Source organism: Crotalus tigris, unplaced genomic scaffold (assembly GCF_016545835.1).
Source record: "Crotalus tigris isolate CLP2741 ecotype Arizona unplaced genomic scaffold, ASM1654583v1 scf7180000017667.1391209, whole genome shotgun sequence".
NCBI lineage: Eukaryota > Metazoa > Chordata > Lepidosauria > Squamata > Viperidae > Crotalus > Crotalus tigris.
In genome coordinates, this window is record NW_024096553.1 from 238,927 (window position 1) to 264,525 (window position 25,599).

At 43.0% G+C, this 25,599-nt stretch overlaps 1 protein-coding gene across 1 annotated transcript in view; it reads left to right on the forward strand.

The window, feature by feature from the left end:
- LOC120305323 (villin-1-like) overlaps positions 1-25,599 on the forward strand; it is a 57,538-nt gene that overhangs the window by 26,165 nt on the left and 5,774 nt on the right. Inside the window, exons 7-17 of the mRNA XM_039336999.1 lie at positions 4,910-5,109; positions 5,857-5,935; positions 7,140-7,238; positions 8,546-8,699; positions 10,175-10,275; positions 11,649-11,786; positions 14,204-14,362; positions 14,908-15,087; positions 17,414-17,559; positions 19,699-19,843; positions 22,345-22,533. Of these exons, the coding sequence (XP_039192933.1) occupies positions 4,910-5,109; positions 5,857-5,935; positions 7,140-7,238; positions 8,546-8,699; positions 10,175-10,275; positions 11,649-11,786; positions 14,204-14,362; positions 14,908-15,087; positions 17,414-17,559; positions 19,699-19,843; positions 22,345-22,533 (1,590 nt within the window). The remainder of the gene's footprint in view (positions 1-4,909; positions 5,110-5,856; positions 5,936-7,139; positions 7,239-8,545; positions 8,700-10,174; positions 10,276-11,648; positions 11,787-14,203; positions 14,363-14,907; positions 15,088-17,413; positions 17,560-19,698; positions 19,844-22,344; positions 22,534-25,599) is intronic.

Sequence of the window (25,599 nt, forward strand, 5' to 3'; positions counted from 1 at the left end):
TCCTCAACTTGCAACTAGTCACTTAACAGCAGTTTGAAATTATGACTTACCTGAAAAACGGGACTTACAATGCAAATCTGATGTTCAGATGGTAGGAGTCACGTGACTACACTTGCAGTCACATGATTGCACTTTGGGTGCTTGGAAACTTGGCCACACCGATCACTGTTTGCAATGTCACATGGTCACATGACTGCACTTTACGACGGTTTTGTGGAAACCACCACTTCCTTCCAGTTTTTGGAAAAACTACGCCATAGCGAACAATGAATGTGCTTAACAACCGTGGGATTTACACTTATGACCGCCATGTTTGCTTAACAGCCACCGTAAAAAAATGTAATAAAATCGGATCGGTCAGGTTTTACAACTGTTACAATTATAAAGTAAAGGCTCCACCATGGTGGTAAATTGAAACCACCCGTATGCCTCCCGGAGCCACTGTTTTGTGAGGTGGGTGGCTATATGGTTAATGATCGGCTGATCCCCGTTCATTTAGTGACGGTTTAAAGTTACAACAGCATTGAAAAAAGTGACTTATCGCCATGTTTAGAGACCCAGCCATTGTAGCATCCTCGTGTTTACATGATTAAAATTCAGATGTTTGGCAACTGACTCATATAATAATAATAATAATAATAATAATCCCCCAGTGAGGCACTATCTTGATGTGGTTGTGGGGCTTGTGTACTCTGAGGAAGATGAGAGCTATGCCAGAGGTTCAATCATACCGGACAGGTCTCATCAGAGGAGTCAGACAAAGAGTGTCTCTCCCATAAAAAATATGGTGAGATGTAAATTTCAGAATGCCATACCGGCTCGGATGTCGCCCGGGTTAACAAGGTCCGCGCTAGATATTGGAGTTCCTGGATATCTGGTGAAAAATGGGTTACAGGACTCAGGACTGTTGGCTGAGCAACCAAGGCCAGCAGCTGCAGAACTACTGGAAGAAAAGGTGTTTACCCGTCGCAGATACACAGTGATGGAAAACAAAGAAATAATGATCTGTTACTACAGATCAAGTCCAACAAGACGAGGATATCTAAAATGAATGCACCAATTCTGGAAAGAACAACATCCAGAATCAGAAATAACAGAACAGAGACTAGCAGATCAACGCCGATTTATAACACGAAATAAAGTATTTACAGAAACAGAATTGGACGAACTGCAAAGGTTTACCCAGGGCAAAGAAATCAAAGCCTTACAAGAAGTAATTCAGAATGTAGAGGCAAACCAGGGGGAGTTGGCAGTGAAAGAATCCAGTAGAGATATACAACTGTTCTCATTTGGAAACCAGGCACCTCTTCCTCATGAAGAACAAAACCCTCTAACTAAAGAAATAAAAGAATTGAAACAAAGAATAATTGAGCATCTAGAACAGCACAAAAACAACAGAATAAGGCTGCCTGCATTGAAGCTTGTTCCAAAGAAACAGCTAGCACAAGCATTAAAAGATGCAAATACTGCAATAGCAAGTATAAGCACCAATTCACTGCAAGAAACAAACCAACTAATGTACAGCACAGCTGCAGTTATAACAGAATACCTGGGATGTAAAATCAACAAAAAGAAAAACAAACAAACAGTGCACCACAAAAATGGAAGGTTAGACTAGAAAATAAGATCAGCAAGTTAAGATCACATGCAAGCAAGCTAGAACAGATGAAAGAAAAGAAGCTGAAGAACAAGAAGACCAAAGAATACCTAATCAAGAAATACCACTTAGAAACAAGGAAGATCAAGGAAGCACTGGAAATAATAAAGCAACAAATAACAGCTATAGCCAGGAAAATCAGTAGATATGAAGCTCGAATTGCAAACTATAGGCAGAACCTCCAATTTCAATCCAATCAGAAACGTTTCTACCAATCCATCAATGGAGAAACTGCAAGGAATCAGTCAGTACCTGACAAGGAAGAAACAGTGCAGTTCTGGAAGCAGATATGGGATAACCCAAAGAAATACAACAAGGATGCGGCTTGGTTAAAAGAGGTGGATGCAAATAAAACAGAAGTTGAAATGAAAGAACTAGTAATAACAACAAAAATGGTAGAAAAAAGAGCAAAGAAAATCAAAAATTGGTCAGCACCAGGTGAAGATGAACTGCATGGGTTTTGGTTGAAACATCTAACTGTTATACACCCACTCATTGCCAAGCAGTTCAACAATATACTACAAGGAGGAGAAATTGAAAAGTGGCTAACAACTGGGAAAACCTACCTAATAATGAAAAATCCAGCAAAAGGGGCAACACCAGGTAACTACAGGCCAATTACCTGCTTACCAACAACTTTCAAATTACTAACTGGTGTGGTAGCTGATGCAGTACAACAGCATCTAGTTGAAAACAATCTCTTTCCACCTGAGCAGAAAGGAAACCGCCCCAATAGCAGAGGAACAAAAGATCAACTCCTAATAGACAAAATGATCTTGGAAAACTGCAAGAGAAGGAAGACCAACCTGAATGTGGCATGGATTGACTACAAAAAGGCATTTGACTCTCTGCCACATGATTGGATAATCAAGTGCCTAGAAATAACAGGAGTCAGTAGAAACATCAGAAAATTTGTGCAAAGATCGATGGCACAATGGAAGACACAGTTGCAGATCAATGGTGAGAGGCTGGGAGAGGTTAATATCAAGAGAGGAATATTTCAAGGAGATTCATTATCACCATTACTATTTGTTATTGCACTGTTTCCTCTGTCAACAATACTGAATAACTCAGGACATGGCTATCAAACATCAAAAACATCTGCTAGACTATCCCACCTCCTTTACATGGATGATCTGAAGCTGTATGGAAAAACATCATCTGAAATAGAATCGCTGCTCAACACTGTCCGTATATATAGCCAAGATATTGTAATGGAGTTTGGCTTGGACAAATGTGCCACACTTACTATCAAACAAGGAAAAATAGTGAAAACTGAAGGAATCAAGATGCCCCACGAAAATAACATTAAGAGTCTGGATGAGAAGAGTACTACAAATACTTGGGTATCCTTCAAGCTGACAACATCAAGCACACTGAAGTCAAGAAAAAGATTAGAGGTGAATACATCAAGAGAGTGAAGAAGACCTTAAAGTCCAAACTCAATGGAGGAAATACCATAAAGGCAATCAACACCTGGGCAATCCCAGTCATTAGGTACACAGCTGGAATAGTGGACTGGACTCAAGCAGAACTAAAAGCAATGGATAGGCAGACCAGAAAAATAATGACAATGAATCATGCCCTTCATCCACGCAGTGACATTGATAGACTTTATCTACCAAGGCAAATAGGTGGGCGTGGAATGCTACAAGTACATCAGATGGTTGAAGAAGAAAAAATGGCTTTGGAAGAATATCTGAAGAACAATGATGAAGATGCACTGAAATTAGTATATCAGGAAGGCTTACTAACTACTGGAGAGACCAAACTGGCCTACAAGAAAGACCAAATGAAGAACAGAATAGAGGCATGGGAAGACAAAGCACTACATGGCCAATACATGAAAAAAATAGCTGGGAAAGCAGATAACAATAAAACCTGGCAATGGCTAAGAGCAGGAAAATTGAAGAAAGAGACCGAGGGACTAATTCTGGCTGCACAAGACCAAGCCTTAAGGACAAATGCATACAAAGTCAAAATTGAGAAGACAGCAACAGACAGTAAGTGCCGCCTATGCAAAGAAGCTGAAGAAACAGTGGACCACTTGGTAAGCTGTTGCAAGAAGATTGCACAGACTGATTACAAGCAGCGGCATGACAAAGTAGCAACAATGGTGCATTGGAAGATCTGCAAAAAATATCATTTGCCTGTAAGCAAAAACTGGTGGGATCATAAAATAGAGAAAGTCATAGAAAATGATAAAATTAAACTGCTCTGGGACTTCAGAATTCAAACAGACAAGCATCTGCAACATAACACCCCAGACTTAACAATTGTCGATAAGAAAGACAAAAAAGTCTGGATAGTGGACGTGGCAGTGCCTGGAGACAGCAGAATAGAAGAGAAAGAACTGGAGAAGATAACAAAATACAAAGACCTACAAATAGAAATAGAAAGACTGTGGCAAAAGCAAGCAAGGGTAGTACCAATAGTCATAGGCTCCTTGGGTGCAATCCCAAAACAACTGGAGCACCACTTGAACACCATTGGCATTGACAAATTCGCTATTAGTCAATTGCAAAAGGCGGCCTTACTAGGAACTGCTTCCATCCTGCGACAATATCTGTAATACCATCAAACATCCACATCTGCCTATCCCAGATCCTTGGTAAGGACTCAATAGGTAGACAAAAATGCCAAATCCAGTCTGAACATCTGGCTGACTGTGCAATGATCAATAATAATAATAGTAATAGTAATAATAATAATAATTGGAGGTCATGTAGTCCAACTCCCTGCTCAGGCAGGAAGCCCTATACCATTTCAGACAAATGGCTGTCCATCAGACAAATGGCTGTCCAAGAATAGCAGCAGCAAACTTCATATTTATGACGGCTGCACTGTCTCAACAGTCAACATTTCTGTTGCTTAGTAATGTGTTGTTAAGTGAGTTTTGCCCAATTTTACGACCTTTCTTGGCACAATTGAATGAATCACTGCAGTTGTGACGTTAATAACCTGGTTATGAGGCAAATCTGGACTCCCTTGTTGACTTTGCTCGTCAGAAGTTTGCAAAAGGGGATCACGTGACCCCGGGATGCTGCAACCGTCAAAAATACAAGTCAGTTGCCAAGCATCTGAATTTTGATCACGTGAACATGGGGATGCTGCAACGGTTGTAAATGGGAAAAACAGCCTTTTTTTCAGGGCTGTTATAACTTCGAACGGTCACTAAATGAATAGTTGTAACCTGTAATCAGTCTGGATGGCTTGTGGTCTGCATTGTTCGGTCTTATCACTGTTGACCAGGGTATGATCTTGGCGCGAAGCATCCGGGATGGCGAGAGAGGTGGACGTGTCCAAATTGCCATCATCGACAATGAGAAAGACTGCCCGGAGCTTATGCAGATCATGAAGGCGACGCTGGGAGAGAGGACTCAGGAGATCAGAGAACCATTACCAGACGAAAAAGCAGACGAACATCAGAAAGCCAATGTCCGCCTTTACCAGTAAGTTCACGTGGTTCACAAATTGGAGAAATGTTCGTTTTTATTCCTGCATTTGATGGGCTGCCACAAAGGAGAGGGGGGAAGTCAACTTATTCTCCAAAGCGCCTGAAGGCAGGACAAGAAACAATGGATGGAAACTAATCAAGGAGAGAAGCTAACTGGAATTAAGGAGAAAAACTTCCTAACAGGGAGGACAATTACTCAGTGAATCAGTGAATGAGAATTGAACTGGAAGAGACTTTGAAGATCTTCTAGTCCAGCCCCTGCTCAAGCAGGAGACCCTACCATTTCAGACAGGTGACTGTCCAGTCTCTTCTTAAAATCTTCTAGTGATGAAGGACCCACAACTTCTGGTGGAAGCGGTTCCACTGGTTAATTGTCCTCCCTGTCAGGAAGTTTCTCCTTAGTTCTAGGTTGCTTCTCGATTAGTTTCCATCCGTTGCTTCTTGCCCTGCCTTCCGGCGCTTTCGATAATAGTTTAACCTCCTCTACTTTCTGTGAGTGGAACACCTTGCCTCTAGAAATTGTGGGTGCTTCATTATCGGAGATTTGTGACTTGACAGCCACTTGTCTCAAATTGTATAGGATCTGCTGCTTGAGAAGGGGGGTTGGACTAGAAGACCTCCAAGGTCCTTTCTATTCTGATTGATTGCTCCTTAAAATGGCAAAAGCCCATGGTGAGGTAGACAAAAATTCAGAAAAGATTTTTTTTTAAAAAAAAATTACATTGTCTACTTCTGCCTACAGTGTATATGAAAATGGCAAAGATCTTGTGGTTCAAGAAATTGCAACCCGCCCCCTCACTCAAGACCTCTTGAGTCACGAGGTAAGATATGCACCACCTGAGCTGATATTGTTTGGTTTGGGTGCCCCACAAAAGAGATATCTCAATGTACAGTAAAATAGATCCGTTCTGATCTGGGAATTTTTGGTTGAAATCCTGTGTTATTTTTCTTCCCTTCCCCTTCTCCTTCTCCTTCTCCTTCTCCTCCTCCTTCTCTTCCTTGTCTATCTTCTCCTTCTCCTTATTGTCTATCAATTTCTCTTTGTCCTTCTTGTCCTCCATCTCAATCTTCTTCTCCTCCATGGCTATCTTCCCCTCCTCCTTGTCTATCTCCTTCTCCTTGTTCTCCTTGTCAATCTTCTTCTTCTCCACATTGTCTATTTCTTCTCCTTCTCCTCATTGTCTACCTCCTTCACTTGTCCTCCTGATCAATCTTCTCCTCCTCCATGTCTATCTTCCCCTTTTCCTTGTCTATCTCCTTCTCCTTGTTCTCCTTGTCAATCTTCATCTTCTCCACGTTGTCTATCTTCTTCTCCTTCTCCTCACTGTCTACCTTCTTCTCTTGTCCTCCTGATCAATCTTCTTCTCCCCCTTGTCTGTCTTCTCCTTCTCCTTATCTATCTCTTTGTCCTTGTTCTCCTTGTCAATCTTCATCTTCTCCACGTTGTCTATCTTCTTCTCCTTCTCCTCACTGTCTACCTCCTTCTCTTGTCCTCCTGATCAATCTTCTTCTCCCCCTTGTCTGTCTTCTCCTTCTCCTTATCTATCTCCTTCTCCTTGTTCTCCTTGTTAACCTTCTTCTTCTCTGCCTTACATATCTTCTTCTCCTTCTCCTCACTGTCTACCTCCTTCTCTTGTCCTCCTGATCAATCTTCTTCTTCTCCCCCTTGTCTATCTTCTCCTTCTCCTCTTTATCTATCTTCTCCTTTTCCTTTCTTCTCCTTGTCTATCTCTTCCTCCTCCCCCCCCCTCCTCCTCCTCCTCCCCCTCCTCCTCCTCTTTGTTTATCTTCTCCTTCTCCTTGTCCATCTTCTTCTTGTCTGTCTTCTTCTCCTCATTGTCTATCTGCTTCTCCTTGTCCTCCTTGTCAATCTTCCTCTTCTCCTCATTGTTTATCTGGTCCTTCTCCTTCTCCTTGTTGTCTTTCTACTTCTCCTCCTCCTTTTTTATCTTCTCTTTCTCTTTGTCCATCTTCTCCTTGTCTCTTCCCTTCTCCGTCTTCCTTCTTCCCCTTCCCCTTCTCCAGGATTGTCACATTATAGACCAGGGAGGTTTAAAAATTTATGTCTGGAGAGGAAAAGAGTCCAGCAAGGAAGAAAGAAAAGCCGCTTTTACTCGGGCAGTGGTAAGTTATATGCTGAAATACTGTTAAGAAACATCTTAATATATATTCTATGTAAAAAAAAAAATTAGCATGTGAATCAGCAGAAATACACAGGTAGAAATCAGACATGTACAATTAGTGGAGATTTGTTTGGGAGATGATGGAAAGAACTTTATGCTTGTTACACAGAGTGCTGAATTTGAATTTTTGCACATGAAAATAATTATTCTCTCCAGGGGGCCTACCTAGCAGGATTGTTAGGTGGATAATAGCATAGAAAATACAGTTAGACCTCGATTTATGACCACAACTGAGCACAAAATTTTGGTTAAGACATTTGTTAAGTGAATTTGCTCTATATTACAACATTTCTTGCCTCAAGTTGATGTTAGTAACCCAGTTGTTAAATAAATCTGGTTATCCACTGACTTTGCTGGTCAGAAGGTCACGGAAAGGGATCCCATGACCTTGGGAGACAGCAACAGTCATAAGTATGAACCAGTTGCCAAGCATCTGAGTTTTGACCACATGAGCACAGGGATGTTAGAAAGGTCTTAAGTGTGAGAAATGGTCGTAAGTCACTTTTCTCAGTGCCGTTGTAGCACTAAATGAATTGTTGTAAGTCAAGGACTACCTGTAAATGCAATCAACCAATTCCAAAATAGGACCAGAAAGATTATGTTGCAGAAATAAATACTGTTCTTTGCCTCTTTAGCCACCCTGTTCCTTTTTCAGTGGAATTTTATTTTCCTTTGATGCCTGGTGTAGTTTGATTGTTTATTGTTTATTTATTTTATACATTTCTTTTTATTGGAGCAAGTAATTATGTTTGGAAGAGTTAGTGATAAAAGGAAACCAGGTCACCAAAGAACATAATGGCTCACACCAGCCAGAGTATAGAAAAAAACTTGATCCATAGAATCACCAAGAATCGGACACAACTGAATGGATATTGTCTGTCTCCATCTCATCCCCCCCCCTCTCTCTCTCTCCTGTATCTCTCTCTCTACATATCTATCTTCTGTCATATATGTTTATCTGTTATTACTGTATCCATCCATCCATCTATCCATCTATCTATCTATCTATATCTATTTTCTCATATCTGTCTATCTGTCTGTCCATCCATCCATCCATCCATCCATCCATCCATCCATCCATCCATCTATCTATCTATCTATCTATCTATCTATCTATCTATCTATCTATCTATCTAAAACTTGGATTGGTAAACCTCACTTTCTCTCTCTCTCTCTCTCCCCCCCCCCGTGTGTGTGTGTGTGTGTGTGTGTGTGTGTGTGTGTGTGTGTGTGTTGGAATCCTCCTAGGGCTTCATCCAAGCCAAGGGTTACCCTGCGTCTACAAACGTAGAAGTTGTCAACGATGGAGCAGAATCCGCCATGTTTAAACAGCTCTTCCAGAAGTGGACAGAAAAATACACAACCCAAGGCCTTGGCAAAGCCTATACTCTTGGCAAAATTGGTAAGATGGGGGGGGGAGACTCCTAACTCTCTCCATACCCCAAATTTATTTTACTCCCCATGGGGGAAAGACAAGGATTTTCTCCCCATGCAACGATTTTGCTCAAACAAATGATAGCATCTAGCTAGCCAATCTGGACTGATCTTGGCTAAAGCTAATCAGGGCCAGGCCTAATTAATCTTGGGATGGGATGGCCAGGAAATCCCACAGGTGTAGACTAGACTGGGAAGTTGAAAGAAAAACAACCTCTCAGAAAAGAAGGAGGCCAGATTCCCAATTTTTAAAGAGTCAACTCAGGAAGGTGAACACCAAAGAAGGCATTTATAGAGACCGTGGAGACTAAGGAAGAGGACCACGACAGAGGCACTTCATTACCAAAGTGACAAGGGGAAAAACATTCTAAGTCCAAAACTAAGAAAAGATACTCCCAGAATTCCCCAGGCACCATCTAGATCAGGAGGACTCCGAAACTGGCGACTTTAAGACTTGGGGACTTCAATTCCCAGAATTCCCCAGACTTACAACCAGCATTGAGTGAGACATTTGTTAAGTGAGTTTACCACCTTTCTCGCCACAATTGTTAAAGTGCATCATTACAGTTGTTAAGTGAATCTGTCTTCCCCTTTGACTTTGCTGGTCAGAAAGTCACAAAAGCGGGTCACGTGACCCCAGGACTCTGTGACCATCATAAATATGAACCAGTTGCTAAATTTTGATCACGTGACTATGGAGGTGCTGCAACGGTCATCAATGTGAAAAATGGTCCTAAGTCACCTTTTTCAGGGCCATTGTAACTATGAACGGTCATTAAATGAACTGTTGTAAGTTGAGGACTACCTGTACAAGCAACTCAGGCACAGACCATCCTAATTCGCACAAGTCTGGGGGATGGACACAGTCTGTTATTATAGTTTTACTCAATCTCGTGGCTTGAAGATATGTGGACTTCAACTCCCAGAATTCCCCAGCCAGCATTGCTGGCTGAGGAATTCTGGGAACTGAAGTCTACATCCTGGCTGAGGAATTTTTGGAGCTGAAGTTCACATGGTGGCTGGGGGATTCTGGGAGTTGAAGAATGCCTTTCAAGCCTCTAAGTCTGAGAAACATTTGCGTCGCCAACATTAATAAAACGATAACTCAAATTCTTGTAGAGTTGACTTCTTGATTTGGTCTCCATAGTTTAGCTATGGAGTAAACCTCAGTGCCATAACAACTAGACTTGTGTGCACAATTCAGCTTCCCTCAAAACTAGGCAGAAACTGAGTGGCTGAAAATTTTCCAAGCCTTCCATCCTTCCGGGGTAGGTAAAATGAGGACCCAGATTGTTGGGGGCAATGTAAATATATAGATATATATTGCTTACTGATGTACACCACTTAGAGAATGCTCGCACTTAAAGCGGTATATAAGTCTCATAAATAAATAAATAAATAAATAAATTTTGCTGAGTTGTGTATTCTTGTATGACCTTGTAGCCAAAGTGGACCAAGCAAAATTTGACATCACCCAGTTGTACGTGACACCAGAAGTGGCAGCGGAAGAAAGGATGCCCGACAATGCCTCTGGAAAACTTGAGGTGAGACATTTAAATACAGGCCGTCCTCGACTTACGTCGAGAATTTCTGTCGTTAAGCAGCTTAAATGAGTTGCACTCAATTTTATGACCTTTTTGCCACATTTGCTAAGCGAATCATTACAGTTGTCTTTAAGTGAATCCACTTTTCCCTGCTGTCTTTGCTTCCCCGGAAACCAGCTGGGATGGTCACAAGTGGGGATCGCATGACCGCAGGAAACATAGCACATTCGTGCCTGATGCCAGGCAACCAAAATTTGATCATGTGAGAGGCTGCCTTGTTTATGAGCGGTTATAAATCCCATTTTTTAAATGTGCAACAGTCACTAAATGAACGGTCACTAAACAGGCTGTTGTAAGTTGAGGACTACGTGGAAGGGGGTTTGCTAGGCAGGCTGACCCATGTGACATCTTCTTCCCTGCGGCTGGGAAGTCTAACCTCTGGCATGTTCTGCAGAGGTCAGATTTAATCAGCCTAGCTACAGCTGCTCTCCTATTTCTTCCCACCTTTAGCATCCTTCCACTTGGCCTTCGTCCAAGATGGTCTTCTGGGAACCACTTATCTTCTGAGCATCTAGAAAGTGTTTTTGCTTGCAAGAGGTCAACACCAGAGTGGCTCCCTCAGGGAGATTCACCAGGGCTAGTGCAATCCGGGGCGGGAAAAGAGCTTTTTTGCTCTCCCATATACAGGAAGTCCTTAACTTACAAGGCAGGACAAGAAGCAACGATGGAAACTCATCAAGGAGAGACGCAATTTAGAACTAAGGAGAAAGGACTAAGGCGGGACTAGAACATACCTTCTCCTAGTGATTGGTTCAGAGTCACCCAGCTGGCTTTCATGCCTAAGGCGGGACTAGAACATAACCTCTCCTAGTGATTGGTTCAAAGTCACCCAGCTGGCTTTCATGCCTAAGGCGGGACTAGAACATACCCTCTCCTAGTGATTGGTTCAAAGTCACCCAGCTGGCCTTTATGCCTAAAGTGGGACTAGAAGATCTAATCTCCTGGTGTTTGGCCCAGAATCAGAATCAGTATCAGAACATGGCTGGAAGGGACCTTGGAGGTCTTCTAGTCCAGCCCCCTCCTCAAGCAGGAGAACCTATACCATCTCAGACAAGTGACTGTCCAGTCTCTTCTTTAAAACCTCCAGTGATGGAGCGCCCACGATTTCTGAAGGCAAGCTATTCCACTGGTTAATTGTCCCCACTGTTAGGCAGGTTCTCCTTAATTCCAGTCACCAGTCCCAAAGTCACCCAGCCAGCTTTCATGGCTAAGATGGCACTAGAACTCAGTGTCTTAGTTCCTAAACTGGTGTCCTAACCACCAAATCAAACTGGCTCATGTTTTGTGAATGCTTCATCTGGGGTTCTTTTCAGGTATGGCGGATTGAAAATCGGGAGATGGTTCCAGTTAATCCCAAAACTTATGGCCAGTTTTATAGCGGTGACTGTTACCTTGTCTTGTACACCTACACAAAGTCGGGCCGGCCTTATTACATTATCTACATGTGGCAGGTAAGTAAAGAAATATCATTCAACAGTTCTGATTATTGGGTAACCTCAGTGATAGAAGGTGCTAAGCTAGCCCAGTGATTTGTTAGTCTCCTGTTTTTTAGATGGTTACCAGTCTTAGGAACAGCTTAAGCTTGAGATCAAAGGACCCAAGGCATGGGTAGAATCAAATTGGCTAATTCTTGATACCAAGAAGATACCATAATTATCTTCTCCTTGCCTAAATATATCCATTTGTCTTTCTCTGCTCATAAAATCATGCATGGCTTCAATGAACAGTACAAAGTGAAGCTTTCCTTTCTCTTTTGAAACCCCACAATTGTGTGTGTGTGTGTGTGTGTGTGTGTGTGTGTGTGTGTGTGTAATACATTGACTTTGGGGGGAGATTGAGAATAGACAAAAGAAAATTCAAAATCTACCCAGGTAGTTTATGATCTCAAGATATTGCTAATGACCAGATGAGAATTGATACATTCGTGACAAGACAGGTCTGTTGAGTTGTATGAGCGTTGAAGACTCCATAATACCTCCAAGTCAGGGGTAACCTGCCTTCAGATGACAGTTGTAGAGGAGCACTGGTGTGTAGGGAGGAGATGTCTATTTTCATTTTCTATCTCCCAGCATCTCAGAGGCATCTGGATAGCCACTATGAGAAACAAAATATTCTCATATTGTCCCAAAGGTGCTTCTTAGAAAGACAACTGGGCTTTGTTTTCCCGTGAAGATGTTTCTCTTCTCGTCCAAGAAGCTTCTCCCGAACTTGGATGAGAAGCAAAATATATCCAAGGAAAAACACCTTTGGGATACTCGTGACCTGGATGATTGAGAATCTCCATAGACATGTTGGACTAGGAATGATTTGGTCTGAACCAGCAAGGCTATCCTCAAGTTCTTATTGAAAAGAGATTTAGAAGAGGCAAAATAAAATACAGGCAATCCTCATTTTACACTACCAGAATTTCAACTGCTAAGCCAGTGGTTCTCAACCTTTTTAATGCTGCAACCCCCAACCGGTCGTAAGTCGAGGACTATTCAACCGATTGCAAGTCGAGGACTACTCAACTGGTGCAGCACCGTTTGCAGAATGGGACTTTTGGCGGGCTCAGCAGGGCAGAGACAGCCTGGACAATTCCTATTGGCTTTTGAAAGCCAATAGAATTAGACTCTATTCAAGAGAGTCTATTCTATTGGCTTTCAAAAGCCAATAGAATAAAAGGGAGTAGCACAGCTAAGGAAAAGGGGAAAAAAATGGCGGACTGCGTTGTTTGGCGACCCCCGTGAAATGGTCGTTCGACTCCAAATGGGGTCCCGACCCACAAGTTGAGAACCACTGTGCTAAGCGATGTGGTTGTTACGGATATCATCATGTGTCCAAACTCAATTATTACTGTGGTTGTTAAGCAAATCGCTGCAGTCATTGAGCAAATTGCACAGTCGTTAAGCAAATCTAGCTTTCCCCATTGACTCTGCTTGTTGGAAGCCAGCTGTGGAGGTCACAAACCATGATCACATCATAAATGTGAGCCGATTGCCAACTGCCCAAATCACACGTTAATTTCCAATTAAACTGATAGATTGCTCATGCCTATGCACCAGAATATAGTCAATTAATAACGAGCACTATTTCAGCAGAATTCAAACAGTTTGGCCCATTGGTGGCAACATAGAGATGCTAGACTGATTCCTCTTTTGACTCCATCCCCAGTGCTTTGCCACTCCTCCTATAACACATGACCACAGAGGTAGTGTAACAGTCATAACTATGAAGATGGGTTGTAAATCATTTTTCAATGATGTTGTAACTCCAAATAGTCATTAAATAAATGACCCTAAGCTGTTTTTCTTCATGCTGCACATAATTAACTTGTAGATCTTAAGATATGTTAATGTTCTCTAAAGTGATGACTTTAAAGGACAATCACGTACATTTGGAGAAGTCAAGTCTATGAGTTTCGAAGAGTTTTGTTATCTCCAGTTTGGGGCAGCCTGCTAAAAAGGACCAATAGAGGAAAAGAGGTAGGTCTTCCTTAGTTTGAAAGGACCAAAGGTCTTCTCTTTGGAGCAACCGAGCAACATCTCAGGGGTAGGCCACCTTGGCTCTTTTATGACTGGTGGACTTCAACTCCCAGAATTCCTGAGCCAGCCATGCTGAGAAGAAATGGAGAGGTTTCCAAGCTGAGCCATGCTGGCTTAGGAACTCTGGGAGTTGAAGTCCATGAGTCATAAAAGATCCAAGGTTGCCTATCCTGATCTAGATGGAGAAATGCTGGTCAATAATGGAGCTTGGCCTGGCTCAGCAGAGCTATTCTTCTCTTCTTCTATGTGTTCCTGACAATCCTCTTACTTCGGATAACTGACCATTTTGCTATTCTCTTTGCATCTTGGAAAAGAGCACTCCAATTTCATCTCTTCCTCCATAGGGCCGCCATGCTTCAGTGGACGAAATTACGGCTTGTGCTTTCAATGCCGTGGAGCTGGACCAAAAATATGGGGATGAGCCAGTCCAGGTTCGAGTAACAATGGGGAAGGAACCGCGACATTTCCTCGCTATCTTCAAGGGAAATTTGATCATTTATGAGGTACAAACGATCTTTGCAGGACCTTCATGTATAGAAGATGAGTTGTTCTTTGCTTCTCTTTTCATCTCAGATGGACTATGTTGCCCAGAACATCTGGATGGCCTATCCTGGCATTACACAGATGATGTTTTGTTGTTGTGAAAAGAGTAACTAGCCTTGCTTGCTTTATTGGCTAGGAGGAAACAGCTTATTAATATTGGTGATCCCAGTATTCCTCAACCTTGTGGCTTGAAGCTGTGCAGATGTTGATCAGAATGTTCTCTGTTATGGATCTCATGGGTGGAATTCATCACAGGGGTGGGGAACTATGGCCCTTTTATGACTTATGGACTTCAACTCCCAGAATACCTGAGCCTGCACAGCTGGCTCAGGAATTCTGGGAATTGAAGTCCACAAGGGGCCATAGTTTCCCACCTCTAATCTACTACAATCCCATTTCCTGGGGAAAGGCATCTGGACAGAATCCATACAACATCCATCTCTTTGATCCTGAGTTATGTTTGGTTCGGGGTGCCCCTGTTTCACCATCTGGTTGACTTTTCTAGGGAGGCATCAGTCATGGTCAGAAGACGGGACCTGAACCATCTATTCAGCTCTTCCAAGTGAGAGGTACCGATGAATTCAACACCAAAACGGTTGAGGTCCCGGCCCGAGCATCTTCTCTTAACTCAAACGATGTCTTCGTTCTCAAGACCAACCAAGTGTGTTACCTCTGGTGTGGAAAGGTAAATGAATTAACAGTGCTCCACCTGCATCCCCTAGAGCAGAGGTCCCCAACCTTTTGGGCACCAGAGACCGGTTCTGTGGAGAGAGGTTTTTCCGTGGACCGGAGGGTACGTGGTTTTGTGTGCTGCCTGCATCCCTATTGCTCCACGGACAGGGGTTGAAGACCCCTGCCCTAGAGATATCTTTTCTCCCCCTGTGGACAGACTTTAAAAAACGAATTACTTTTTTTCAGGGTGATACTAGTTCCAGCAGGCTCTGTATCTATCAAAGATATAATTATTAAAGTTGACAAGGCTGTGGGTTAATTGATCTCATTACTGCAGACATATCAAACACAAGGCCCAGGGGCCAGATGCGGCCTGTGAAGTGGTTTCATGTGGCCCACAAAGCCATCCTGGAAACAGTGAGGGAACGGCCCCCGCTGCCTTGGCCCTGGCCCAGGCCGGCCGGGAGCCAATGTACAGTTTTGTGGTGGCCATCTATGCTGAAACGCATTCAGTCTTAGCTCCACAAGGCCGTCTGGAAACAGTGAGGAACCAGCCCCTGTCATGTCGGCCCCGCCCCCTGGGTGCATGCTGGGGAGGTGTCACCCTTTGTGAGTAATGATGAAATGGACCATGCCTTGGCGCTTGCCCCGGTCCCCCCCCCTTCTGCCAGAGACCCTCAGATCTGCCCCGCTCCAGGCCCCCACAGGCACCCTTGATGTAAACAATATAGAGCTGGCCATGCCCACCTGTAGGCCACACTCACTCCAGCCACGCCCACCCAATAGACCACACCCACCCTGGACACACCTACCCGGCCCCCCAAGGGCAACTACAATGCTGATGCGGCCCTCAATGAAATTGAGTTTGACACCCCTGCATTACTGGATCTTGTTTGGCTTCCAGTAATTATGAAGATATTTGTACCTGCCCCACTGAACAACATCAGAAATATGTGTGGGTATGGAAAATTAGTTTTTCAAGATATCTGGCTTATGACTAGTAGCTTTCTGATTGCAATGAGCAATCTGCGAAGGAGTATCCAGATGCCTCAATTTACAACAGTTCATTTAATGACATTCAAAGTTATAATGGCACTGAAAAAAGTTTCCTATGTTTGGTTTTCACACTTACAGTCACTGCAGCATCCCAATGGTTGTATGATCAAAATTCAGACGCTGGGCAACCGACTCATATTTATGACGGTTGCAGTGTCCCAGGATCCCATTTTGCGACCTTCTGACAGGCAAACTCAATGGGGAAGCCAAATTCACTTAACAACCCTGTTATTAACTTAATAACTGCAGTGATTACTTAACAACTGTGGTTGTAAACTGGGGCAAAACTTAACAACTTAGCAGCAGAAATTTTGGGCTCAGTTGTAGTCGTAAGTCAAGGACTACCTTATATCATTTCAGTTCCTTGACCAAAACAAAGTATTTTTAGCATACTTCACTACTCTGAGTTCAAAACAATTCCCTCTCAACTCAAGACAAATATGCTATTCCATTGTTTCCCAACCTTGGGAATATCCAGGAGTGTGGACTTCAACTCCCAGAATTCTCATTAATGGTCATATTGGCTGTGGAATTCTGGGAGTTGAAGTCCATAATCCAGGAAATTCCCAGGGTTTATTAGATCACCACAATGCCTCCAAGAATGCTTAATGGAACAGCCGAAGCTTGTGCTCCATGTTTCTCAGACAGCATATAGGGAAAGATTTTGGGGAGACAGCAAAAAGATGCTGCTTAGGGAATGGATAGATAAGGGACAGCGTAGCCCTCAGCTAAATAATGGGTGGGGCAAGAGACTTAAAAGGAACCTTCCTGGTTTTCTGTAAAAGAAACGGGAGGAGATTTGTATTTACAGATTCAGGATTTTCAAGTTTCTACTATAGATAATCTTTGACCTACGGCCACAATTATTGCTAAGCAAGACAATTGTTAAGTGTCTTTTGCCCATTTTGTGATCTTTCTTGCCCCAGTTGTTCACTGCAGTTGTTAAGTTAGTAACACAGCTGTTAAGAGAATCTGGCTTCCCCATTGACTTTGCTTGCCAGAAAATTTATAAAAAGTAAAAAGGACACTGCAACGGTCATAAATACGTGACCGTGGAGAAATTTTGATCACGTGGCTATGGGGATGCTGCAACAGTCATAGGTATGAAAAATGGTTATATGTCAGTTTTTTCCAGTGACGTTGTAACTTCGAACGGTCACTAAATGAATTGTTATAACTCAAGGACTACCTATAATGTAGCTTTAGAATAAAACTTAAAGGATTAGGTGCTCCGGGAAGATGGTGTAGTGGTTGAATCCACCTTGATCTGGGTTTTCTGTTAGGGATGCAGTGGGGATGAGCGAGAAATGGCAAAGACTGTGGCTGATGTCATCTCCAAGTGGGATAAGCAGACCATTCTGGAGGGACAGGAACCGGCTGAATTTTGGGTTGCCCTTGGAGGCAAAGCTCCCTACGCCAGTGACAAGAGGTAAGATCAACTGGACTTGTTGTATCAGGTTCTCTTCTCCTTCTCCTTCTCCTTTTCTCCATCCTTCTCTTCTTCTCCTTTTCTCCATCCTTGTCTTCCTCCTCCTCCTTCACCTTCTTCTCCTTTTCTCCTCCTCCTTCTCCTTCATCTTATCCTTCTTCTCCTTTTCATCCTTCTCTTCCTCCTCCTTTTTCTTCTTCACCTTCTTTCCTTTTCTCCTCCTCCTCCTTCTTGTTCTTCACCTTCTCCTTTTCTCTATCCTCTCCCCCTCCTCTCCTCCTCCTCCTTCTTCACTTTTCTCCATTCTCCTCCTCCTCCAACTGTTGTTCTCCTTTTCTCCTCCTTTTTCATCTTCTTCTCCTTTTCTCCTCCTTTTTTCATTTTCTCCTCCTCCTCCTCCGTCTGGCCTTCTGGCTGTGGGATCCTTTTGTGCATGTTTGTCTCAGCACACTCAGAGAATATATAAATAGTCCTTGACTTACAACCATTCATTTGCAACCATTCAATGTTACACTGGCACTGAAAGAAGTGACTTATGATTGGTCCTCACCCTTACGACCATTGCAGCATCCCCATGGTCACACGATCAGAATTTGGGGGCTTGGCAACCAGGATGTGTTTGTAACACTTGAGTGTCCCAGGGTCAGGTGATCACCATATGTGACCTTCCCAGACAGCTTCTGACAAACAAATTCAATGGGGGAGAAGCTGAGTTTGCTTAATGACCTATGATTAACTAAGTGACTGCAGTGATTTGCTTAACAACTGTGGCAAAGATGTCAAATAACAGCCCTTTTTTCTAGCCATGGGAATTCTGGTCCCGATTGTACTTTGTTAAGTGGAGGACCTCTATATTGCCTTTTTTGGAAGCTCCAAGGAATAAATCTTAATAATAATAATAACAACAACAACAACAACAACAACAATAATAATAATACAACATAACACCCCAGACTTAACAATTGTCGATAAGAAAGACAAAAAAGTCTGGATAGTGGACGTGGCAGTGCCTGGAGACAGCAGAATAGAAGAGAAAGAACTGGAGAAGATAACAAAATACAAAAACCTACAAATAGAAATAGAAAGATTGTGGCGAAAGCAAGCAAGGGTAGTACCAATAGTCATAGGCTCCTTGGGTGCAATCCCAAAACACCTGGAGCACCACTTGAACATCATTGGCATTGACAAATTCACTATTAGTCAATTGCAAAAGGCGGCCTTACTAGGAACTGCTTCCATCCTGCGACGATATCTATAATACCATCAAACATCCACATCTGCCTATCCCAGGTCCTGGGTAAGGACTCGATAGGTAGACAAAATGCCAAATCCAGTCTGAACATCTGGATGACTGTGCGATGATCCATAATAATAATAATAAAAAAGTTGGAAGGGACCTTGGAGGTCATCTAGTCCAACCCTCTGCTCAGGCAGGAAACCCTATACCGTTTCAGACAACTGGCTGTCCAATTTCTTCTTAAAAACTTCCAGTGTTGGAGCATCCACCGCTTCTGGAGGCAGGTTGTTCCACTGGTTAATTGTCCTAACTGTCAGGAAAGTTCCAGGTTGCTTCTCTCCTTGATTAGTTTCCATCCTCTATCCTTCTTGTTCTGCCTTCAGGCACTTTGGAGAACAGCTTGAACCCCTCTTCTTTGGGGCAACCTCTGAGATATTGGAACATGTCCCCCCTCGTCCTTCTCTTCATTAAACTAGACCAGGGGTAGGCAACTTTGGCTCTTTTATGACTCATGAACTTCAACTCCCAGAATTCCTGAGCCAGCATGGCTCAGCTTGGAAACCTCTCCCTTTCCCCTCAGCATGGCTTGCTCAGGAATTCTGGGAGTTGAAGTCCACAAATCATAAAAGAGCCAAGGTGGCCTACCTCTGAACTAGACAGACCCAATTCCAGCAACCATTCCTTGTAAGTTCCAGCCTCCTGATCATCTTTGTTGCTCTTCTCTTCTCTATGAGGACAACCAGCCATTAAAAAGACATTTTAAAGGGAATCTCTATGAGCACCGTTAATCAGAAAAATCTGACTTCCTTCCTTGTCTTGCAAGAGTCTGTTCCAGCACAGAGTATGGACATAGATATGTTTCACCTCTCTCTTTTCTTCTTCCCAACTCTGTGATGTGAAAGGTTCCAGGAACGTGTCCCTCATTATCAGTCTCGCTTGTTTGAATGCTCCAATCAGACCGGGCGGTTCATCATGACTGAAATAGTGGATTTTGGCCAGGATGACCTGGACGAAGAGGATGTCATGCTCCTGGACACTTGGGAAGAGGTCAGTGAGAGATGGATGACCTTTGAACTGCATGCATGCTGCTCACAGACATGATGATGATGATGATGATGATGATGATGATGATGATGATGATGATGATGATGATGGAAAGGACCTTGGAGGTCATGTAGTCCAACCCCCTGCTCAAGCAGGAAACCCTATAACGTTTCAGACAAATGTCTGTCCAGTCTCTTCTTAAAAACTTTCAGGATTGGAACATGCCAGCTTTTCTGGTGTGGATTTAATTTTTCAGTCCAGGGTTAAAAGAATGACTAACTTAACAATAAACCAGCAAAGATCACACGAAAGAAATATCTATTTTTCGTATTAGAGATAGTCCTTGACTTACAACAGTTCATTTAGTGACCGTTTGAAGTTACCAAAGTGACTTATGACCGTTTTTCACACTTACAACTGTTGCAGCATCCCCGGGGTCATGTGATCCATATTCAGACGCTTGGCAACTGACTCATATTTATGATGGTTGCCGTGTCCTGGAGTTATATGACCCCCTTTTGAGACCGTCTTACAAACAAAGTCAATGGGGAAGCCGGTTTCACTTAACGACCATGTTACTAATTTAACAACTGCACTTGGTTTGCTTAACAAGAAAAGTCGTAAAATGGGGCAAAACTGACTTAACAACTGTCTTGCTTAGCAAAGGAAATTTTGGACTCAGTTGTGGTTGTAAAGTCCAGGATTCCCTGTACTCCACGCATTAACAAGGATTAAATACAATTGTTTTCCTGATTGGATATTAGGATTACAACTCCCATAATTCTTAGCCAGAAGGCTAGGGACTGAACTCCAATTAAGGGATCAGGAGTCGAGCTTATAAACGTCTTAATCTTGTGCCTTATATATACGAAGCACTTAAATTTTATTACAACCGTTTAGCGCAGGGGTCTTCAAACTTCGCAACTTTAAGACTTGTGGACTTCAACTCCCAGAATTCCCAAACCAGCCTGTGATAATTAAAGTGATCATTACTATTGCAATATATATTACTCTTCAGTAGTATATATAGGTCTTGAGATTTGGCTACTTTAAGACTTGTGGACTTCAACTCCCAGAATTCCTCAGCCAGCTTGGCTGGCTGAGGGATTCTGGGAGTTGAAGTCCACAAGTCTTAAAGTGGCCAAGTTTGAAGACTCCCTGGCTTAGAGTGTCACATATATGTAGTCTTCGACTTACAATTGTAACTGACCTGGAATTGATAGGTCATGCCAGTCATTAAGCAGGTCACTCATGATACCACTGATCACAAATGGGCTTGCTTAACAACTGCCATATTTACAAACCTTTTTGCAGTTGTTAAGCAAGTCCATTATATCCAATGGGCATTTTTGCTGGAAACCAGAAGTTGTGAATTACGGTCACACAATCAAGGCAGTTGCAAGTGGACATAAATGTGAGACAGCCCAGGCCATCATATTCCAAAACCAGGCCATAAGTTGTTCTAACTTTGACAGGTTGCTAAGAAACAAGTGATAAATTGTAATATAACTTTGGCTGTGATTGCAACATGTCCAAATTTAGTGGTTTTGAGATTTGTTGCACTACGGCATATCTTGGCTGGGGTATTCTGGGAGTTGAAGTCCATCCATCTTAAAGTTGCGAAGGCTGACAAACCCTAATCCATTATAAAGGTAGTCCTCGACTTACGACCACAATTGAGCCCAATATTTCTGTTGTTAAGTGAGACAATTGTTAATTGAATTTTTGCCCCATTTTACAGCTTTTTTGCCACAGTTGTTAAGTGAATCACTGCAGTTAAGTGATTGTTAAGTGGATCTGGCTTTCCCATTGACTTTGCTTGCCAGAAGGTTGCAAAATAAGATCACTGCGGCACTACGACCGCCGTAAACATGAACCAGTTGCCAAGCGTCTGAATTTTGATCACATGATCATGGGGTGCTGCAAAGGTTGTAACTGTGAAAAAATAATCATAGGTCACATTTATCACTGCCGTTGTAACTTTGAACAGTCACTAAATGAACTGTTGTAAGTTGAGGACTAGCTATTTTGCAGTAGGCAACTTTGGCTGTTTTATGACTCGTGGACTTCAATTCCCAGAATTCCCAAGCCAGCATGGCTCAGCATGGAAACCTCTCCTTTCCCCTCAGCATGTCTGGCTGAGGAATTCTGGGAGTTGAAGTCCACGAGTCATAAAAGGGCCAAGGTTGCCTACCTCTGGCCTAGGCCTAGGCCCTTTTATGACTTGTGAACTTCAATTCCCAGAATTCCTCAGCCAGCATGGCTCAGCTTGGAAACTCTCCCTTTCCCCTCAGCATGGCTGGCTCAGGAATTCTGGGAGTTGAAGTCCAAGAGTCATAAAAGAGCCAAGGTGGCCTACCCCTAATCTAATGTGTTAGCGCCACCTAGTGATGATGATAGGATACTCTCTTTCCCAGCTTCAAATGAAAAAGCATCAAGAGAGAACAGCTCTTTCTCGCTCTTTTTCGTCCAACTAGCTTCTTTCCCCCCCCTTTTTTTTTTAGGTTTTCCTTTGGATTGGCAGAGGTGCCAACAGCTATGAAAAGACGGAGTCCATTTCTGCAGCCAAGGAATATTTAAAGAACCACCCAGCAGGGAGAGATGCGGCAACCCCAATCATCATGGTCAAACAAGGTCACGAGCCCCTGAACTTCACCGGTTGGTTCACTGCCTGGGACCCCTACAAGTGGAGTGTAAGTAACAGGGATATGCTGTTCTTCTCATTGAAAAAACTGTCTTGTTAGCCTCCTGAATATTTAGTAAAAAAATTGCTCGTGGCTCTTCCTGTGTCTTATTGAAAAATAATCTATGAAAACTCAAGGCTTGCAAAGCGTGATGGGCATTGAAGGCAGTTGTGCGTAGCCCCATCTGGGGGTGATTGTGGCATAGGGGGGATTGCAACACAGTGTGAAAATAAGATCGGGGGGGAACGTGAATTGAAGAAGAAATGTTTAATCATGAAGTAGACCACCCGTGCTCCATTGGGTCATCGTTTCAGAAGTATGTTCTCACCTAAACAGAGAAACAGAATGAGTAAGGCTGGACAAAAAAACAGCAAGAGAGGGAACCCCATCTAATTTCCTGGTGGCTTCCCCATTGAGTTTCTTTGTGGGAATCTGGCAAAGAGCATCAGAAATGTTCCTTCTTTCCCCCCTCCTTCTATCCCTCTTTCTTTCATCTCCCTCCCTCCCGCCAGCCCTCCCTCTTTCATCTTCCTTCCTTCTTTCCTTCCTTCCTTCCTCCCTCTCTCCAGCCATCCCTCCATCATCTTCCTTCCTTCCTTCTTCCTTCCTTCCTTTCTTCCTCCCTCCCTCCTCCCTCTTTCATCTTCCTCCCTCCCTCCATCCTTCTTTCTTTCATCTTCCCTCCCTCCAGCCATCTCCCTCTTTTATCTTCCTTCCTCCCTCCCTCCATCCTTCTTTCTTTCATCTTCCTTCCTTCATCCCTTCATCCTCTTTCTTTCATCTTCTCCCTCCGTCTTTCATCTTCCCTCCTCCCTTCCTCCTCTTTAAATCATCTTCCTTCCTTCTTTCCTCCCTCCCTTCATCTTTCTTTCTTTCATCTTATTCCTTCCTTCCTTCCTTCTTTCATCCCTTCAAGCTCTTTCTTTCATCTTCTTTCTTTCCTTCCTTTCTTCCTTCTTTCATCCCTTCAAGCTCTTTCTTTCATCTTCCTTCCTTCCTTCCTTCCTTCCTTCCTTCCTTCCTTCCTTCCTTCCTTCCTTCCTTCCTTCCTTCCTTCCTCCCTCCTAGCAACCTCTAGATAGAGTTTCTTTCTTGCAGTCTGTCTCCACCTTAGTCCTTCAGGTCTCCCAAGGGTGCTGAATTGCCACTGTAGCTGGGCCCATCCATATCCTCCTCTTCTTCTCCTTCTCTCCACCTTAACAAGCATTTTTTTTCCCAAAGAACCTTGGTTTTCAACTGATGATTGAAAGGTCCATTTTGGCTCTTAAGGACTATACAGGTGGGCCTTTACTAGGATGAGCTTTCCTTAGCCTGGTCTTTGAGACCTTCCAACGATGCCCCTATTGTTACTGTAACTGAGCCCATCCATCTTTCTCCAACACACCCTCTTCTTCCCCTTCCTTCCTCCTTTCCCAGCTCCGAGGTCTTCTCCAGACAGCTGGGCCTTCACTTCATGTCCCCCAAGTAGGATAATTTGAGCCTGGCCTTTTGTGCTTCTTTGGGACATAAAAAAGAAGGATTTCTTCCATATGAAATGAGGTGGTCCCCAAAATTTCTAAACCAAACCATTTCAGCTCCAGAAGTGCTTTTTCAAAAGGCAATTAGACTTTCTTGGTTTTTCCTTGAAGATGTTTCGCTTCTCATCCAAGAATCTTCTTCAGTTCTGGCTGAATGGTGGAGGATGGAAGGATTTATATTCTGAGAAGACTAAGGAGAACTTCCTGACATTTAGAACAATTAATCAACTTTCCTCCAAAAGTTGTGGGTGCTCCAACACTGGAGGTTTTTAAGAAGAGATTGGACAGCCATTTGTCTGAAATGGTATAGGGTTTCCTGCTTGAGTAGGGGGTTGGACTAGAAGACCTCCAAGGTCCCTTCCAACTCTCTTCTGTTCTGTTCCGTTCTGTTCCACTCCACTCCATTCTATTCTATATTCTTTGCCATCATCTGGTCGTTAGCACCCTGATGGTCAGTGGTTAGTTCTCTGAGAATTGTTGAGGCCACTTGAGGATTTATGTGTCCCCTAGGGGTCACCCCAATCAGAGTGCAAATGGGCGTAGAACCTCTCAGAAATAGTATATTTCTGAATAGTGTTGCATTATTCAGGTGATGTCACAGATAAACCTTCAAGTGGCCTCAATGACTCTCAGAGAGAGTGCTAACGACCAGATGACTGCAAGGAATATAAATCCTTCCATTTTCTATCATTCAGTCAAACCCAAAGAAGCTTCTTAGATGAGAAGCGAAACATCTTCAAGGGAAAAACCACAAAAGTCCAGTTGCCTTTTGAAAGCACATTTTAAACCACTAGAACAGAACAGAACAGAATAGAATAGAATAGAATAGAATAGAATAGAATAGAATAGAATAGAATAGAATATGGAGTGGAGTGGAGTGGAGTGGGGTGGGGTGGGGTGGGGTGGGGTGGGGTGGGGTGGGGTGGAGTGGAATACAATACAACACAATACAACAGAACAGAATAGAATGGAGTAGAGTGGAGTGGAGTGGAATGCAATGGAATGGAACGGAAAGGAAGAGAAGAGAAGAGAAGAGAAGAGAAGAGAAGAGAAGAGAAATAACTTTATTGTCACTTTAAATGTACACTAATCAGCATACATTACAATGAAAATTTCATTGCATACAGCTCTCAAAAGGTAACCACTTCCAATATACACAGCATAAGGATGAGAAAAAAATAAATAAATAATAAATTATGTACTGTATATACCCACATACACTTTGTACAAGTTGCACTTTGCAAGATTCCCACCCCCCAAAAGCCACAGAACCATTGTAATAGTCCAAATTCAGTGTAATTAAAAGGATACAGTTAATGGGCTGAGACGATATTAATTAAAAGCATCTTCTAGAACAGCGGTTCTCAACCTGTGGGTCGCGACCCTATTTGGGGTCAAACGACCATTTCACGGGGGTCGCCAAACAAGGCTGTCCGCCATTTTTTTCCCCTTTTCTTTAGCTGTGCTACTCCCTTTTATTTTATTGGCTTTTGAAAGCCAATAGAATAGACTCTATTCAAGAGATTCTATTCTATTGGCGTTCAAAAGCCAATAGAAT